General features: G+C 49.4%; 4 protein-coding genes across 4 annotated transcripts; 2 read left to right on the top strand and 2 right to left on the bottom strand.

Moving 5' to 3' along the window:
• The first annotated feature begins 1167 nt into the window (after nucleotides 1-1167).
• Nucleotides 1168-2302, top strand: GGS22DRAFT_42741 (uncharacterized protein). Its single transcript, XM_047967063.1, has 3 exons — nucleotides 1168-1409; nucleotides 1668-1810; nucleotides 1870-2302. Exons 1-3 carry the CDS (start codon nucleotides 1324-1326, stop codon nucleotides 2202-2204), a joined length of 564 nt encoding a protein of 187 aa, XP_047816793.1. The 5' UTR covers nucleotides 1168-1323; the 3' UTR covers nucleotides 2205-2302.
• A 2108-nt stretch (nucleotides 2303-4410) lies between these two features.
• Nucleotides 4411-6186, bottom strand: GGS22DRAFT_169153 (ATP-dependent rRNA helicase RRP3). The gene is made up of 3 exons (XM_047962274.1): nucleotides 5913-6186; nucleotides 4904-5852; nucleotides 4411-4841 (listed from the first exon to the last, which is right to left on the bottom strand). Exons 1-3 carry the CDS (start codon nucleotides 6069-6071, stop codon nucleotides 4522-4524), a joined length of 1428 nt encoding a protein of 475 aa, XP_047816792.1. The 5' UTR covers nucleotides 6072-6186; the 3' UTR covers nucleotides 4411-4521.
• A 289-nt stretch (nucleotides 6187-6475) lies between these two features.
• GGS22DRAFT_42720 (Brix-domain-containing protein) lies at nucleotides 6476-8051 on the top strand. The gene is made up of 2 exons (XM_047967062.1): nucleotides 6476-6936; nucleotides 6997-8051. The coding sequence occupies exons 1-2, from the start codon at nucleotides 6499-6501 to the stop codon at nucleotides 7972-7974; spliced, it is 1416 nt and encodes a 471-aa protein (XP_047816791.1). The 5' UTR covers nucleotides 6476-6498; the 3' UTR covers nucleotides 7975-8051.
• A 452-nt stretch (nucleotides 8052-8503) lies between these two features.
• On the bottom strand, nucleotides 8504-16482 carry GGS22DRAFT_190934 (uncharacterized protein; the record flags this gene model as incomplete). The annotated part of the gene is made up of 4 exons (XM_047965054.1): nucleotides 8504-11692; nucleotides 11751-14976; nucleotides 15133-15778; nucleotides 15834-16482. 4 exons carry the CDS (start codon nucleotides 16480-16482, stop codon nucleotides 8504-8506), a joined length of 7710 nt encoding a protein of 2569 aa, XP_047816790.1.
• Nucleotides 16483-17250: the final 768 nt, after the last annotated feature.

Genomic DNA, 17250 nt, shown 5'->3' with positions numbered 1-17250 from the left:
CGCCAATCAATATCACAATCCCTTGCTAAAGGAACGTTTTTACATATTCAAGTACAAATTATCAAGACTTGTCCTCTCTTGGAAATGCTGCGGGAGACTATATCCGATCCCCGCATACGGGAAATGCACCGCTGCTGCGACCGTGGAGTTGTTCAACCGTATTTCGCAAGCTGTGATAGTGGTCATTCGCATGTTACCTATTCATATCACAACCACCATGATATGTTCCGATCACGTCTCGGATCAATCGTCTACCATAGCAGGACTTCCAGGATGCATTGAGGGTGAGTATCGAAGATAAGTTACGTCTCTTCTTAAATATTCGATTCTTTGATTTATGACAGTTTCGGCATGTCTCGACCGATTACCAGAAAATTGGCCGTGGGAGACATTGTAGTCTCTCGTTAAATTTCTTTCTCATACGTGATAAAAAAAAAAAAAGGGAAATTATTGACTGCGGATTTGAAGCTTCATTTTTCACAGGTAAACCAAAGTGGCTCATGCTCTAAATGAGGGGAAGGCTTCCAAGTTGGGGAAGATAAATGAAGTGGAAAGGGGAGAAAAGTGAGAAGTGTGGCTGTGATGTCTGAGCTCGAAGCTTGCTCTCACGCAATCGTCATCAATCGGTCAAATTAGTCGAATTGGCCAAAGACCAAAAAGCTACTAAGCCCGACTTTTCGCTATTTCGAGGAGCTTCCCGAGCCCGATCGAGCCCTGGCCAGAGGATGGTCCGAGTCCCACACCATTACCTGCAGCGCTCTCGAGTGACTTTTGGTGGCTTCTTGGACGGACGCTGCTAGTCCACAATGACGGGCACCTTTCAAGCCCTTCCTGCAACTAGGGGGGGGAGTAGGAAGAGGAGCGAGAGAAGCTAAAGGTGGGCAACGGACAGCGGGCAGAGGGCAATGGGCAGTGTGGGCAGTAGGCAAAAAACAATGTGGTAGCAATGTAGTAGCAAGCAGCAAAGCAAGCAAAAGCTTCCAAAGCTCCCCCGTCCGGTCCCCTCCCCATTCGCTTTTCGCATTCCCCCCAAAGCTCCCCCAGCTACCAGCTTACCGGTCCCCTCCCTCTCACACACTCGACGCTTTGCTCCCCCCTTCCTGAGCAGAGCAGCCTTTCCCCAAGCACAACGGCCACCGTATCCCTCCTAACACCCCCAGCTTTCCCCCTTCTCTTCCTTTTCTCCTTCTCTTTTTCTCTCCTCCTTTCCCATCTTTTTCATCGAAAATCCATCCAATTTTTCCTCCTACTTATCAAACTACCGACTTGTTCCCTGGTCCCGCATAAAAAAATCACCCTCGGCCCCATCCCAGGCTTTAAAACATGACTTCTAGAAAGAGGAAGCAAGACGAGGAGGAGGAAGAGCTCGTTGCACTTCCCAGTGATGAGAGTGAAGAGGAAGAAGAATAGTAAGTTGCTTCCTCATTATCATTGTGGCTTGCCAAGACTTTGTCCGAAGCTTCGCGAGCCGGGAACAGTCGCAAGAACAGCTCCTGTCGCAAAAGACGCGACGGCATCGTATAGCTATTCTACGTTGTCGCGTATATTGGCGCATTGTCGCGGGCATCCCATATTCGCTATGGAGTCATCTAGTTCAATTGATATTTCGACTTGTGGAAGCTGTGTCAGGCACTCTAAAGAGCATTGGCTGATCCTGTACGCAATAGCATCTCAGAAGGCGATGAAGACGATGATGCCGATGATGTCGAGGATGACGAAGAAGACTATGACGAAGAGGGCGAGCCGGAAGAGGAGCAGGGGCACGGCCACAGCAACGGCAATGGTACTAGTAATGGCAATGGTGTAAAGCGTAAGTTAGAATCGGGATGGCCTTTCACTCTCCGTCACAGCTAACAGATTCAGACCCAGATGCAGCCGCGCCACCCCAAGCTCCCCCAAAGAAGAAACTAAAGACGGCTAATGCTCCCGTCGAGCCTGTTCCTGTCGCCGACAATGGCGTCGAGGATGATGGTGAGGAGGAGTTTGACGAAGATGGCCTTGGGGAAGAAGATGAGCTTGAGCTTGAGGAAGAAGAAGATGGATTTGAAGATGAAATTGATGGCGAGGGCGAAGGCGAAGGCGACGAAGAGGAGAATGGCGTTGATGAACCCAAGAAGCTAGGCATCGATGTCGACGTGCCCGCCAAAGTAAAGGCGCAACTGGCAACAGAAGTTGCTGCTAACGGCGAGGAGGCCGAAGATTAAGCATATCGGCATCTCACATCGGGTAGCTCGGGCCAGAACATGTCCCCTGACATACTCCCTCATACTTAGGCCTTGCACCAGGCTAGAATCGTGAGCCGCTATAATCACCGCCTGAGGCTCTCCTTTCTTCACCATCGCCTGTTTCGCATCCATTCTCGCATTTTGGACCTTGCCTTTCCTATGTCTTCCTAGCTATATGTTTCTTAATCGATGGCAAATAGACGGATTCTTGCGTAAAATCCAGAGCACATTTCGTGGAGAAGATCACAAGAGGCCCTGCCCTCGTTCAAACTCGATAAACTTTAGATATTGCAAGTGGCGATGCTGCTCAACTTTAGTGACATACAATTGTAACACTTCTAAATCATCACATAGTAGCAACTCACAATACAAAACAGGGAAATATTACGGCAACCATAATATATCAATTATACTAAAGTACACATGATATACGACCAAGAAGATGAACTCAAGGAAGCATCGTAGACCGGGTTGCGATAGTCTTTTATGTCTCATCCATGCGCTTTCTTGATCTACTTACCCCACATCCCCACGCTTTTCTCGAGGACCCTACGAGCGTTGACAGCTGTTCATCGTGCTCCGGTTGGTCGCATACACGGAGGACCCGACCAGTGGATGCAGCCTAACGGGGAGAGATGAGCTCAGGTTAGAGATGAAAAGGCACGCGGCCCACTCATGATGGGAGTTTAAGACGGGTTGTGGATAGGCTGCTGGTTGAGTGGTGTTGAGTTTGGACCTTTAGTGGCTGTTAGAGTACTACTCTCAGATCGTTCGAAAATAGGCCTCATTGATTGTATGTCTTTGTTCTCATTTTGCCCCATGTGCGCATCTCAGAATTTACTACTGCCTGACGGGCTTAGTCGGAGTAAATGCTTTTCCATCTATGGATAGGTATTAAATACCGGTAACTAGACCGCTATTTTCTCTGCCGTCAAGCATGAGCAAACATCTCCCTCATCCTACCCATTTCTAAGGCTCGGCCGCTTTCCACAAGCTACTCGAGCGCCTACGCAAATTAACATCTAATCGATGATCCTATGAATTTCATCAAACGCCCTCTCCTATAGCCCAGGATATTTACGTCTTAAATTCCTTGCATGATATGACAAGGCAGTCTAAGAAGCTTACATACCTAGGTAGGTATCAACTATCTGTTAAATATGTCCTACGGATTTATTTAGTAGGATCTGACGTGACGTATGCTTCAGGGCGTACTGATATGACACCGCTCTTTGCCTCACTTTAAAATTCTCCAACACGTGTTGATATCACCTGGGTGGTTGGGTGGATGGAAGAGATGTTCGAATTCTACCTAGATACCTAGGTACGCAATATTTTGCTAGACATTATTGATACGCATTCCTTCAACAGAACCCGCGTTTACACACGCCAGACGCGGTAGATGGAAAAATAATCGTGTATATGAAACATTGATAGGTACCTAGTCATCGATGTGGTTTTAGGACTACGAGTGGTGTTGGTGGGATGAATACCTAGGTAATATTATGAAGATCGTCCAAAATGGCATTCACTCCAAGGATGTTTGGAACAAGGACAACCTCGCAGCCTCGTCATTAAGTGTAACCCAAGATCAAACTACGTAGCTCTAGATTCCTGATGATGCTACTATGAGCTTGAGCAAGAAGAAATCCAACTGATCAACATTGTACAGCTACTAGGTAGGTAATAGTCTGCTCTGGGGTGCATAATGTACAAGTACGTACATGTACAAAAGGCCAGTTATTTACCTACCTACCTAGTATATAAGGTATAGAATGGCTCAAGTGAAGCTATTCCCTCAAAGTCTTCGGCGGGATATACCGATAAGAGACATACAGTTTACGCCGAGTGTGATACTGTTATATAGCTTGCATTCCAGCCGTTAAGTACCCCCCCGCCGTTTGGAAAACCCACGATTAATGAGTGTCTCGGGGGAACCACGCAGCTGGTTTCACTAATTTCTTAGTGCTGCTCGTTTAAATATTGTGGCTTTTGTACTTTTGATTTTGGGAAATGATGCCCAATGGCATTTGAATGGAGGTTGAATTGAGACAAGATCATGTTCTCTGCATCTTTTGAGGTTGTGGGGTATCTTCAGTAATGGATAATTTGAAATATGAACATAGATGATGATGCATGTGTAATTGACGTCGTGCAGGTTTCACTGTTTAAAGAAACTGGAAATCTGCAGTTAGGGAAATTTGGTAGCTTTTGAGCTGCTGGGTATCTAATCAAAACGCCCCTTCTTATGCTCTCTGTTTGTCAAAGTTGATATTCGTATATCCTCATAATGTCTTCATCCTTCTTCGGCGTCCATGGCGTCGTGCCGTCTCTTGGCGTTCCTACCTGCGTGTCGACCTTTCAAAACCGAACCCTTGTTACCCCGATCATCCATCAAGTTTTTCATCTCGGTACGCGAGTGGCGTTGGGCTTCCTCGACGCGGGATTTGAATACCATCACCTCTTCCTTGTCGGTTTCGTATTCATCCAGCTTCTTGCCCAACGCGGCTTCTATGCGTTGATATATCTCAATATCGTACTGGGTAACTAAGCTGATGGCTTGACCGGCATTGCCCGCACGTGCTGTTCGCCCTACTCTGTGTACATATGTCTTGCCTAAGTATCCCAATTAGTGAAAATGAACTTTAGAATTACATCGGTACACGATATTGACTTACTGTCTTGGGGCAAATCATAGTTGAAGACTACGTCAACTTTAGGTATATCCAAACCTCGCGCGGCAACATCGGTCGCAACTAGAATGTCGCGAGACCCAGACTTGAATTTGTTTAAAGCGCCCAAACGCGCGGATTGCGATAATTGACCATGGAGAGGAATTGCTCCAAAGCCTAGGTAGCGTAATAGAATTGCCACTCTCTGGGTTTCGTAGACCGTTCGTGTGAAGACGATAGTAGATCGCCCAGTGAACTCGCTTGCTACGAGGAATATCAAGTAGGAGTCCTTATGCATATGCGGGATGAAAATATAGTACTGCTTCAGGGTTGAGACAGTCTGGTACCTGTTGGTGGTGATACTGACACGCAGAGGATCCCGCAAACTTGCCCTCTGCAAGCTCTCGACCTTTGATGACATTGTGGCGCTAAAGAGGAATGTCCGTCTCTCCCTTGGGAGGAATTTCAGTAGTTTGTCAAGTATAGGACCGAAGTCCATGTCTAACAGTCTGTCGGCCTCATCGATGACCAAGTACTTGGTGTTTGACAATTTGAAGCCTTTCGTTTTCTCGAGATGGTCTAGCAGACGTCCTGGGGTAGCCACAACAATATGTGGCTTCTTGGACAAGGCGATGGCCTGGGGGACCATGTCCAAACCACCGACGATGACGGCGCATCTCACTGAAATGGAGGCACCGAGGGCGTCTACAGCCTGGCCAATTTGTGTAGCTAGCTCACGAGTTGGGGCGAGTATAAGACCGAAGAAAGCTGACGGCTTCTCGAGAAGTGCTTGTAGTATAGGTAGGGTAAATGCAGCTGTCTTTCCGCTGCCGGTTTCGGCGAGACCTATAAGATCTCTGTTTTGTAGAGCGAGAGGGATTGATTGTGCTTGAATTGGCGTAGGATGTTTGTAACCTAAGGAGTGGCACGCTTCGACTAGAGGATCGACAATGCCCTATAGAGGAGATTCATGTTAGATTCATGTCCTTGAGTTTCAAGGAGATATGATGCATACTAAGTCCTTGAATGTCTTCGGAGCAGCTTCGACAATTGAACCTTCATCGAGTGTCGCAGAATCGTGAGACTCGTCATGAGCTTCGTGGGTCTCGGGGACATCTGGGGACTCTGGGGCTTCGGTACTAGGCGACGTTTTTCTTCGTTTAGAGGTGGACATATTGGATAGAGTTATGGTGTTGCATGTATTTGATTGTATTGTGCTTTGTGTAACACTTAATAGTAGCTTCGTTGTATTGATCGCATTTGTTGATGTATTGCGAAGTGTTAAATTTGCGATTTGGATGTGAGAAAAGTGAAATAGATACATCCCGCACCTGTAAAAATTATGACCGCCTTCTCTTTTTAGTGATCTTATCTTATCACCGTAAAACCCCACGGAGTACACAGTACACAGCAATACATAAAGATTATCTGCTTTGAACTAGTAGAGGCTACTTGATATCTAAAGATAAACTTTTTTTCTGCCCGATAAGAAAATAAAAAAATTGAAGCTTCTTCCCATTATTTGTGGCGCCTGTCGCAACATTTACATGAACACTGACCTTTACATTATTGTCTAAAATCAAGTCGCAACCTTATGAACAATGGCTAAGAATCGAACGAAAAAGCGCACCCATGTGGGCGCCAACAATCCCAAGCATAAGGCCCCCTTAACAGGTCGCTCGGCTATTCAAGATCCGAAGAGCATGGTCATTCGAATTGGCGCCGGCGAGGTTGGATCTAGCATCAGTCAATTGGCAAAAGATGTTCGTCAAGTCATGGAGCCCGGCACCGCTAGCCGTTTAAAAGAGCGCCGCGCAAACCGTCTGAGAGACTATGTCACTATGACTGGTACTCTCGGAGTCACTCATCTACTTCTATTCTCACGATCCGAATCTGGCAATACGAATTTGCGCATAGCTACAACCCCACGGGGACCCACGCTACACTTCCGAGTTGAAAAATACTCGCTTTGCAAAGATATACGCAAAGCTCAGAGACATCCGAAAGGTGGAGGGAAGGAATATATTACACCACCTCTGGTACATATTTCTTACTCTAACTATATCTTCTATATCACTAATCATTGACTTAACCTTTAGCTAATCATGAATAATATCTCTACGCCAGGCGCTGATGCCAGTTCTAAAGTTCCGAAACATCTCGAATCTCTCACCACTACCGTATTCCAGTCTCTTTTCCCTCGCATCAATCCACAAACTACACCTTTAAAATCGATACGTAGAGTTCTCCTTCTGAACAGGGAACCTGCCGAAGACAAGGACGACGGATCGTTCGTACTTAACTTTAGACACTACGCCATTTCTACAAAACCAGCCGGAGTTTCCAAACCGCTTCGCAGACTGGATGCTGCGGAGAAGCTTTTTGGCGCCAAGAACCGAAAGGGTGGCGTTCCGAATTTAGGAAAGCTAGAGGACATCTCCGAATACATGATAGGCGGCGAAAACGGAGAGGGTTACATGACAGATGGCACTAGCGGAAGTGAAATGGATACGGATGCCGAGGTAGAGGTCCTAGAGGATGCACCGCGCAGAGTACTCTCGAGCAAGGCCCGCGCGGCTAGGATGGATAATGGTGACGAGGGTGCTGACAACGACGAAAGAGTAGAGCGGCGGCGTGTCACCCTCGTCGAGCTCGGGCCTCGCATGAAATTACGTATGACCAAAGTCGAAGAAGGGCTCTGTTCCGGCAAAACGATGTGGCATGAGCATATCCATAAATCGCGACAGGAAATACAAGAGCTTGAAAAGCGATGGGAACAGCGCAAGCAGGAGAAGGATGCGAGGAGAAAGGAACAGAAAGCCAACGTTGAGAAGAAGCAAAAAGAAAAGGCCGCGAATAAAGCTAAGAACGGTAAAAATGGAGAAAATGGCGAAGACGATGACGACGATGACGATATTGAGATGGATGGTAATAATAGCGATCTTTTCGACGAGATGATGGAGGAAGATGAGTTGGATAGTGAAGGGCTGGCGGGTGATGCCGAAGAGGCAGTCGGTCAACAAATGGACGAGGACGAATGGGAAGACGAAAGGGAAGAAATCGCAGACGAATACTAAGCTCTCCTGTATCAACGAGATCCAAATACCCTTTGTAGGTATGGAGTCCGGCGTATTGCATTGACGCTGTGTAATACCAAGTTTTTCATTAAACACGACAGATTTTTTTTTTTCACGAAAGAAAATGAAAACGCCTTGAAGCGCGCAAAAATTAGGGACTAGTTTACCACTGTCCGTACCTACATATTAACTTCTTCAGCTAAATCTCTAAGACCTTCCCGGGCTTGAATTCTATATGAAAGGTATGAAGTCTACCTAGATTTATATAAAATCCAATCGCTTACCGAGAATGGAAGTCCTATAGATAAACATTCAAACGGAGTGCCTAAGCGATTTCTAGATCCTCTCTATAATATTTTGCATATTTATTATTAAGAGATATATAGAATAGGTAAATCGAAAATAATACCCAACCCATCCGTCTATTTAAACTAACAATATAGAAACCGTACATAACTAACAACACTCTCTTTACTCCTGAATTCCAAACTAACTTACAACAAGAAACCCCAAGCGATGTCTCATTCACTCAAGATTCAACGTCGCTAACCTCTATCTCCGTCACAGTGACAATGGTACCAATCTTATCCACGACATCTATGGCAGGCGGAGACGTCAAGTCCGAGTCGGGCTCAGAAGGAGTACCGGAAGAACTAGATTGCTCAGGAGACAAGACGGGGCTACCCGCTGTATTCGGCGACGAGCTCGTAGTCCGCTCATGTATCTCCACCTTGGCAGCCGACGGCGCCGAAGTCTCTTCCGATACTGGCACAGCCTCCTCTGGCTGCAAGCTAGGCATCTTATCAAGCGCCGTCTTGACCAAGTCAGCAATAGTGCCACCCCCCAATATCTTAAGCGTAGGCACATCGACCTCCAACTCTTTCATAAACCACGAGCGAATATCGACCGCCACGAGCGAATCCACACCTTGCTCCATCAGTGTCAGCGAATCAGCCACCTTCTCTTCCGCGGGGATGCGCAGCATGCGCTTCAGATGCACCAGGAACGCGTCCCGGCTAATCGCGTACGCCTCCTCCCCGCTCTTGGCCTCCTGCAGCTGCACCTTGACCCGGACGCCGGCCTTGCCTCCCTGCGTCTTAACCCCGCCGTCGGCATCTTCCCGCACCACGAAGTGGCTGAATCGCACGTCGCGCTTATGCGCCTCCCGGACGTTTAGGTCCGCGCGCACGTAGTCCACGCCCATCGCGACTTGCGCTTTTACCTCGGAAGCTTGTCCAGGCCGTCCTGAAAGCACGGCTTCGGCGAAGAGCGCGTGGAGGTCTTCTTCTCCGATGTTGGTGTACCCGATCGATTTGATGTACTCGAAGTCGAAGGCCGCGGAGTGCGCGGCGTAGCCTACGCCTAAGACGGCGGGGATGCTGATCGTCGAACCCGCGACGCCTCGTTTGCGTCGGTTGCACATTAGCGAGCTCATGTAGTCGTTTGCGGACGCGTAGTTGCTTTGTCCGCTCCATCCGATGACGGAGGAGATGCTAGAGCAGCAGATGAAGAATTCGAGGGTGGCGTTGGTGTGGAAGAGCTCGTCGAGGAGCTGAGCGCCGAGAACTTTGGGTTTGGCTACGCGGACGAATTGCTCGTGTGTCATGTTGCGCAGAATCTCGTCGTCGAGGATCATGGCGCCGTGCATGACGCCCCCGATCGGTGGGAGGGTCGCAGTGATGGTCTTGTGCACGGAGCGTAGTGATTCTGGGGATGTGATGTCTAGGGACACGCTCTTGACGATGGCGTTGTGCTGGCTTTCCATATCTTCGACAAAGCGCGCGTTTACTTTCGGGGTACGGCTCGTGAGGACTACGTACCGGGCTCCGTGCTCGATCATCCATCGTGCAAGCGACTGGCCGAGCTCACCTGCCATACCTACAAAGAGATATGTTCTGTCGGCGCGGAACAATGTACCTGAGTCAACTGTTTGCACCTTGGCTGCGACGGAGGCGCTGGATGTCCAGTCTAAGATTGTTAATTCCTCTCCGATAGCTGCGTGCTTGGATACTTCCTCAAGTGAAACGGGGTCAACCACAGCGGAGCTGGATGCGCGAGCTCCATCCCAAGCTTTCTTCAAGATCTGCGCTAAGTTGGTCTCGGAGAATGATTTGACCTCATTACTGAGCAAGGCTTCCTCTGAGAGTCTTACGCACGCTGGCGGCAAATAGTTGACGAGCACGTCCCTGACCGCGTCCGACTGAGAGCCGCGCGAGAAATGTAGGAAGACGGCGGTTGATGTTGGGACTAACGAACGGATAACGTGCTGCGGGAAGCGCGGGTGGAGGAAGACCGAGTGGCTGTTCTTCTCCTGTCCGAAAGTGGCGGTTGTGAATATCGTCCTAATATTTTTGAAATTCGCCTTCGCTTGTAACGCGGATTGCACTGCCGAGTCTGCTTCGTTGACGAGGAGAGTGGCTCCCTTTGGAGTGAGCGAGAGAATCTGCTCTGAGATAAGATTCGCGGCGACTGACGTGAGTGTCGATGCTGTCGGTGTCTCAGGGAGTACAATGCAGTTGTATGCTGGGATGTTCGCGGGAGACCTATTGGAGTCGGACAGAGCAAGAACTAAGTCGCCGGTCTGGACGTCGGTCCCTACACACAACCTGAAAAAGCCTGCAGTACCGACAGCAACACTTTGGAGTAGCGAATGGGTAATTCTTACGGTACGGTATTGCGTCGACGGTTTTTGGGAATGAACCAAGGGCGATACCTTGCGTAATTCTAAAGCCCTGTCTTGGCCCTGGCTGGTTCCCACGAGCTCAAGAGCCTCCTTGATAGGATTGACTGCCGCGAACACATCTCTTCTTCGGGCGTTGTATCGGTCGTTCTTCTGCGTGTCGGGCTTGAGCCTGGTGATGAGTTGTTTGCCCTCGCTGATGAAGATCTGGGACTCGGTCGACCATAATAAATCACCATCGTCACCCCAGCGGCGGAGAGCAAGTTGTCTTAGTAACATTTGCGCTAGATCATCCGCGGTATTATGTTCAATACCAGCATCTGAATCTAAGTCATAAGTCTGAGCTGTCATGGTGGGATACTCGGTCTTGATGGTATTAATCAGGCCTGCCATCATGTAGTTATAAGGGTTATCCTCTCGCGAACCCTGTGTCAGCCAGACTAAGGTGCCCGCAGCAGCAAATAGCGTCTTTAATCCTTCGAATTTGGCCTTTGTCAGATTCTTTAAATAGGGTTCATCTAGATCTGTGAGAGAGAGGACGGTGATTGCTGCTGCGTTTGCCATCTCAGAAGAAGCGAACTCTTCAATAGTGTTGAAGAACTGCTTGTTGCGGAAGCGGTACGAAAGAATGTCGCTAGTGTCCCGACCAAGTTTGTTGACAGAGTATGTGGTTCCTCCAATAATAGCAAGATTATCGGTGTTTATACCCTCAGGATGCTTTTCGACAGCTAGAGGGTTGCGCAGCATCGAGATCTTATCATCGACGGCCTGGGCAACAAATACGCTAAACGGTAACGATGCGCTGATGTCCGGTGTTACCGTGTCTATGCCCGCAAACCCAGTGTTCTTCAGTGTTGAATCCCACTGATTCAGGTTAAGCAATGGGCCCCAAGTGCGACCTGTCTCAGCACCGATCCACCAGCCAGGTAGCGTACCGACTGTCATACCGGTGAAGAGCAAATCGGTAGAGGTGAGCTCGCCTACGACTAAGAACCCACCAGGCTTCAAGAGCCGGCGGACATTAGCCAAGGTATTTTCCTAAGACCTATAGTTAGCACGATCCCTGAATGTCTTAGAGATACGACTCTCAACCTACCATGTCCACTGAAACGTGGAGAACATTTACAGCTACAACAACGTCGTATTCTCCCTCGACGTATCCTTGGCTCGCTGGTTCCTTTTCCATATTGAACGTCTTGAATACCATGCGGTTCGTCTGTTTTCCAAACCTCTCCTCGGCTGCCATGAAAAAACCACTGGAAATATCTGTGAAAGTGTAAGAGGCATATGCTTCACCGATAGACCCTAGAATAGCTGAAGTTGTGGCTCCAGTACCAGCTCCGACTTCCAGGATATTGGCACCAGGGTAACGAGAAGAAATCTGGCTAAGGATGCGGGCGAGCCATCGAGTGGTAGGGCCAGCACAGAGAGCATTTTCCTCATAGAAAGCGCGGAGCATGCCATCCTTGTTCATGTATTCAAGCATCGAAGTACCTTCGCGAATAACGTGTTCTAGGTTATCGCCGACAGCTTGAACGAAACGGATATCTAGACGATCTTGATATTGGGCTAAGATACGAGTGATATCATCGCGAGTATCCGCGTTGCACTCAGCGGAAACCTTTGGAAGTTCACCCCGGCTAACCATATCTACCATTCGGTCACACCACTTCAAATAGTTCTGGTAGTGTGGGAGGAGGCCATGACGCTCCTTTGCGGGAATATCTTTTGAAATGTTGCGAGCGTACCAATACGAAACACGATCAACGTCTTTATAAACTTGAACCTCGTAAGGTGTCAATCTCTCCCCAGACGTCGAAAGCTCTCCATCAGGCGAGGCGACCGTGTGTTGGAAGTGCGAGAACATGGGGAGGTCGTTCTTGGAGGTGGCCGGGCTGAATGGTACCATTGTTGCGCCCTCCATCTGCAGGGATGCGTGGGAGCCATCTTCGGCGTTCAGATAGATGTCACCAACAATTTTAGAATGGCTCTTGCTTCGGATATACGTTTCAAACTGCATAGCACCCTGTTTACCGCCGGCGCCTAGTGCGGTGTAATACGGGTTGATGGTGATAGCGGCGATGGAGACGGGGACATGAAGAGACCAGATTTGAGGATCACCAGGATAGGCCCAGGCTGCGAAGACAGTTTGTAAAGCGGAGTCTAGAGTTCCGGGGTGTAGGACGAGATTGTCCTCCCACGCTGACCCGGATTGGTCGGACAGCGTTCCAGCGCCATAGCCGAGCTTGCGGCGGATGTTGGAAAGCCCTTGAAAGGGTGGTGAGTATCCGTATCCTACGCCAGACAGGTTGTCATAGAATTGCTTCTCGTCGATGTTGACTAGGTCATAGTTATCACCGGCTTTGATGAGAGGGATTTCATCTGGCTCAGACGTGGAAAGTTGGCATTGAACTCGCCCCTTGGCGTTCAGAACAGTGCTACCAGCGAGCACAGAGTAGCAGGCCCATTCTGCGGATACCGCCGTCTCTGTTGCATCGACAGAAGAAATGCTGAATATGGTCTCAACACTGGAGTTGTCGTCGTCGAAAGTGATGGCACGGCCGATCTCTACGTCGTCCAATTTTAAGACACCTATTGGAATATCGGGATTGCTATCAAGTGCAACAGCTTTGATGGCCTCAATTGCCATGCTAACATAACCTGTAGCGGGAAAAACAGTCTGCCCCTGGAGCATGTGGCCTTTGAGCCAGCTGATTTCTTTCTGCCTCAGGACATTACGCCACGATATTTCGCCAGGCGTGTTCGCTTCAGCACAGCGTGTACCTAGGACGGGGTTAGGAGCATGGGATGTGCTACGGTTCTTGAAGTGATTGGCGATCCGGCTTTCCGTCCAGTAAGTCCGCTGGTGTTCAAATGGATAAGGTGGAAGATCATCAAGGACAGTCTTGCTCTCGTTACCAGATAGAAGAGTCTGGACGGCGGAAAATTGGACGCTGTCGAAACCTAGCTGAGTCCAAACATACCCCAACGCTGCACTCAACTGCTCGATATCATTTTGGCCTCGAGAAAGTAGCCCGGTGTAAGGGATGTCTCCGATTGTGGCCATAGCAGGGCCCTTCAGGGCAGGGTGTGGGCCGACCTCAATGGCGAGATCAAAATCACCAACCGTATGGGTAGCTTGCGCAAGAGCACCAGCGAACAGGACGGCGTTGCACATATTGTCAGCCCAATATTGCGATGAGAGCTTCTCCTGAGTCATGATTTCGCCTTCGCGCACACTGGAAAACCAAGTAGTGCCAGACACCTCATTTTTAGGAGTCGTGAACCCGGCATTTTGTAGAGAGGTAAGATACGGACCGGCGGATGTATCCATATGCGCACTGTGGTAAGCCGTGTCGACCTTCAGCTTCCGCGCAAAAATATTGCGGGACCTGAAAAGCTTCTCCGCTTCATCAACAGCATCCTCATCACCGCTCAGTGTGATACTAGAACTGGAGTTTACGGCCGCGACCTGCAACCGACCTGCGAAATCTCCGGCGCAGACGAGGTAGGCTTCTTCTGCGGAGGTACCTACGGCTATCATGGCACCGCGGGGCCGGTGGGGGTTAGGGCTTGAGGCGAGCTTCGCGTGGACACCGCGGAAATACGCGATGCGGATGGCGTCTTCGGCGGTGACTAGGCCCGAGGCGTAGGCAGCGCCGATCTCACCAGATGAGTGGCCGACGACGGCGGTGAAAGAAATTCCAGCTTCTCGCAAGATGTCGACTAGGATGACCTGTACCGCCGTGCATAGAGGCTGCGAAAGTGCCGCTTCCGCAATCCGCGACTCTTCTTTCCCGGCGAGTAGCTGTTCCTTAAGAGTCCAAGTCGGTCGGTCTGCGGGATTGGAGAGGCTTTGCAGAGCTGCGTCTAAGTCATCGATGCGGGACGCGGCAAAAGGAGAGGATTCGATGAGCTGGGCACCCATGCGTGGCCATTGAGCTCCTTGACCAGTGAAAACCCCCAGGACCTTGGGTTTTTGGGGAGTACCGAATCGGGTGCTTAGGTCGGCCGTATCGTCGCTGGTAAGCTCCTTAAGAGAGTTGACTGCTTCCTCCACCGTTGCAGCAGCGATAGCCTTGCGATAAGTCAACGTAGAACGCCTATGCTGAAGAGTGTATGCGACGTCTGCAAGTGGCGCGTTGGGGTTATCAAGGAAGTAGTCGAGATGCCATGATAACATGTTCCGGAGCGCTGTCTCGGAGTGGGCGGAGAAAGTCAGGGGCGTGAAAAGGAGACTTGAAGATGCCTCGACTCCGGCCTTGGGAATTGGAACATATTCCTCTAGGATCGCATGGGTGTTTGTGCCACCGAAGCCAAAACTGTACTACGATTAGTATTGCTTTTTGGTTCAATTGCAATAGTAAATGGATAAGGGTAAAAAGGAGTTCGTTGATTTTAAATTGCAAGGTTAAGGATGAATTGGGGTTAGGGGTGGAGTTGGGGTTAAATCAAGGGTTAGGGTTGGGTTTTCTCACCTATTCACGCTTGCCCTCTTAACTTCACCATTTTCAGTTGGCCAAGCTATTGGAGTCGTAGGGATAGCTAGGCCGTTGAAGAATGGAGCCACTTTAGGATTTAAGTTGTGAAAATGAAGGTTAGGAGGGACGATGCCATTCTTGAGTGCTAACGATGTCGCGATGATACTTGCTACTCCGGCCGTCCCTTCGGTATGGCCGATGACAGTTTTGATGGAACCGACAAGCATCTTATCTCCTTCGTTAGCTGCTAGAGAACTTGAAGGGAAGAATGCTGTGGATATCGCGGCGGCTTCTTGCGGATCGCCGGCTTGTGTGCCTGTTCCATGCGCTTGGAAGAACTGGGGCCGATCCCTAGGGTTGTTAACCGGGTCAAGGCCTATTCTCGCGTAACAATCCCGTATCAGCTGCGCCTGCGCTGAGCTGCTAGGCATAGTAAGACCAGGAGTTCGACCATCTTGGTTGACTCCGGTCTCACGAAGAATGCACTGGATGGGGTCGTTGTCCGCAAGAGCTTGAGATAGCGTCTTGACGAATACTGCTGCGATGCCCTCTCCGCGGGTATAGCCGTCTGCGGACGTATCCCACATGGCACAGCGACCGCTAGGAGAAAGCATGCCAAGACTAGCTTCGTTTATGTGCATGACTGTCCACTCTTATGTTAGCTTTAGATAAGGAAAATAGGAATCACGATCGCGTACCAGGGGTTAAGATCAAATTAGCGCCAGCAGCCACGGCCATCTTTGACTTGCCGCTTCGAAGTACCTGCACGGCTTGATCCAGGGCAACCATACTGCTTGAGCAAGCCGTGTCTACAGTCATGCTTGGCCCATGCCAGTCAAAGAAGTATGACAGACGATTTGCTAGGATACCCCTTTCAACACCTGTCACTGTGTATCGAGGAAAGGTCTCCCAATCGCTCGTCAACATCGACTGGTAGTCGTCACACATCAACCCCACGTATACTGCTGTGTCTGAACCACGGAGCTTCTCCATGGGTTGACCTGAGGCACAGAGACCATCGTAGACGACTTCCATTAGAATCCGCTGTTGCGGATCCATGGCATCTACCTCGGCCGGCTGGATGTTGAAGAAGCCGGCGTCGAACTGTGCCACATTGCTTCTCTCCGAGTCTTCTAACCAGTAGGACTGGGTGGCGTTCGTAGTGCCATGATGAGTACCGACCGGGTGATAGAAGGCGTCCACGTTGAAGCGGTCTGTTGGTGGCTTCTTGCTTAGATTCTCGGGGTTGCGAAGGACTGACCAGAGCTTGGAGGGAGTGTCGGCGCCTCCGGGGAAGCGACATCCGAACCCTATCACTGCGATGGGTTCTAAGGGCGTGTCCGTCATTGTGCTTGGAGTTTTGAGAATAAATCGATCGAGAAAGCAGTAATTGAAGAAGTTGACAGATAGTAGTACCGAAGGAACCTAGATGCCGAGATGCGAGACAGAGTTAATGGCGTTGAAGTCGTACCTGAAGTTGGACAGAAAGGATGAGCTCTGTTGAACGAATGCAAGTCAACTGAATCATAATGGGGCAATCTACGCTTCAATATATCTATCATGAAGCTTCACGTTCATGGATCAGGAACATGAATTTCGTATCTTGACAACATTTTCCGTTCGGAGAATGTGATGAGCTCGACACGTTTAGACTACACCCAGTATGTTCCCGAATAGATACGATGTCTAGTATGACGCGTAGCGAAGGATCGTACTTGATATTCGGAGCTAAGTCGAGAATTTGATATTGAGGCTGAGGCTGTTTAGAGCTGAGACGACCCAGACCTCCCCAGTACCCACAAGGCTACCTAGGAGGTAGATACGAAAAAAAGTTTCCGACTGGCACGGAACCAAACTACCAAGAAGGCTTCGGATAGACCACATAGAAATTCGGATGGATCTTGTTATTAGGTAAGATGAGACGGGCGAGTCATCGGAAGAGAGTGCCATCCCACCTTTTCACGTCTAGAAGGATTCTCCGAACGGCCACTTTTGGCCTGGTACGGATGAACGACTTATTGGCGTCCAATGAGTACCTACCTATCAAGAATGCCACTACCTAGTAGGCTCCAGACTGATATGTTGTAATGCATATCTTGGTAGCGTATGGGGTTG

Source organism: Annulohypoxylon maeteangense (genome assembly GCF_022496945.1).
Source record: "Annulohypoxylon maeteangense strain CBS 123835 unplaced genomic scaffold GGS22scaffold_14, whole genome shotgun sequence".
NCBI lineage: Eukaryota > Fungi > Ascomycota > Sordariomycetes > Xylariales > Hypoxylaceae > Annulohypoxylon > Annulohypoxylon maeteangense.
The sequence above is the reverse complement of the archived record's forward strand: the minus strand, read 5'-3'. Positions and strand labels throughout refer to the sequence as shown.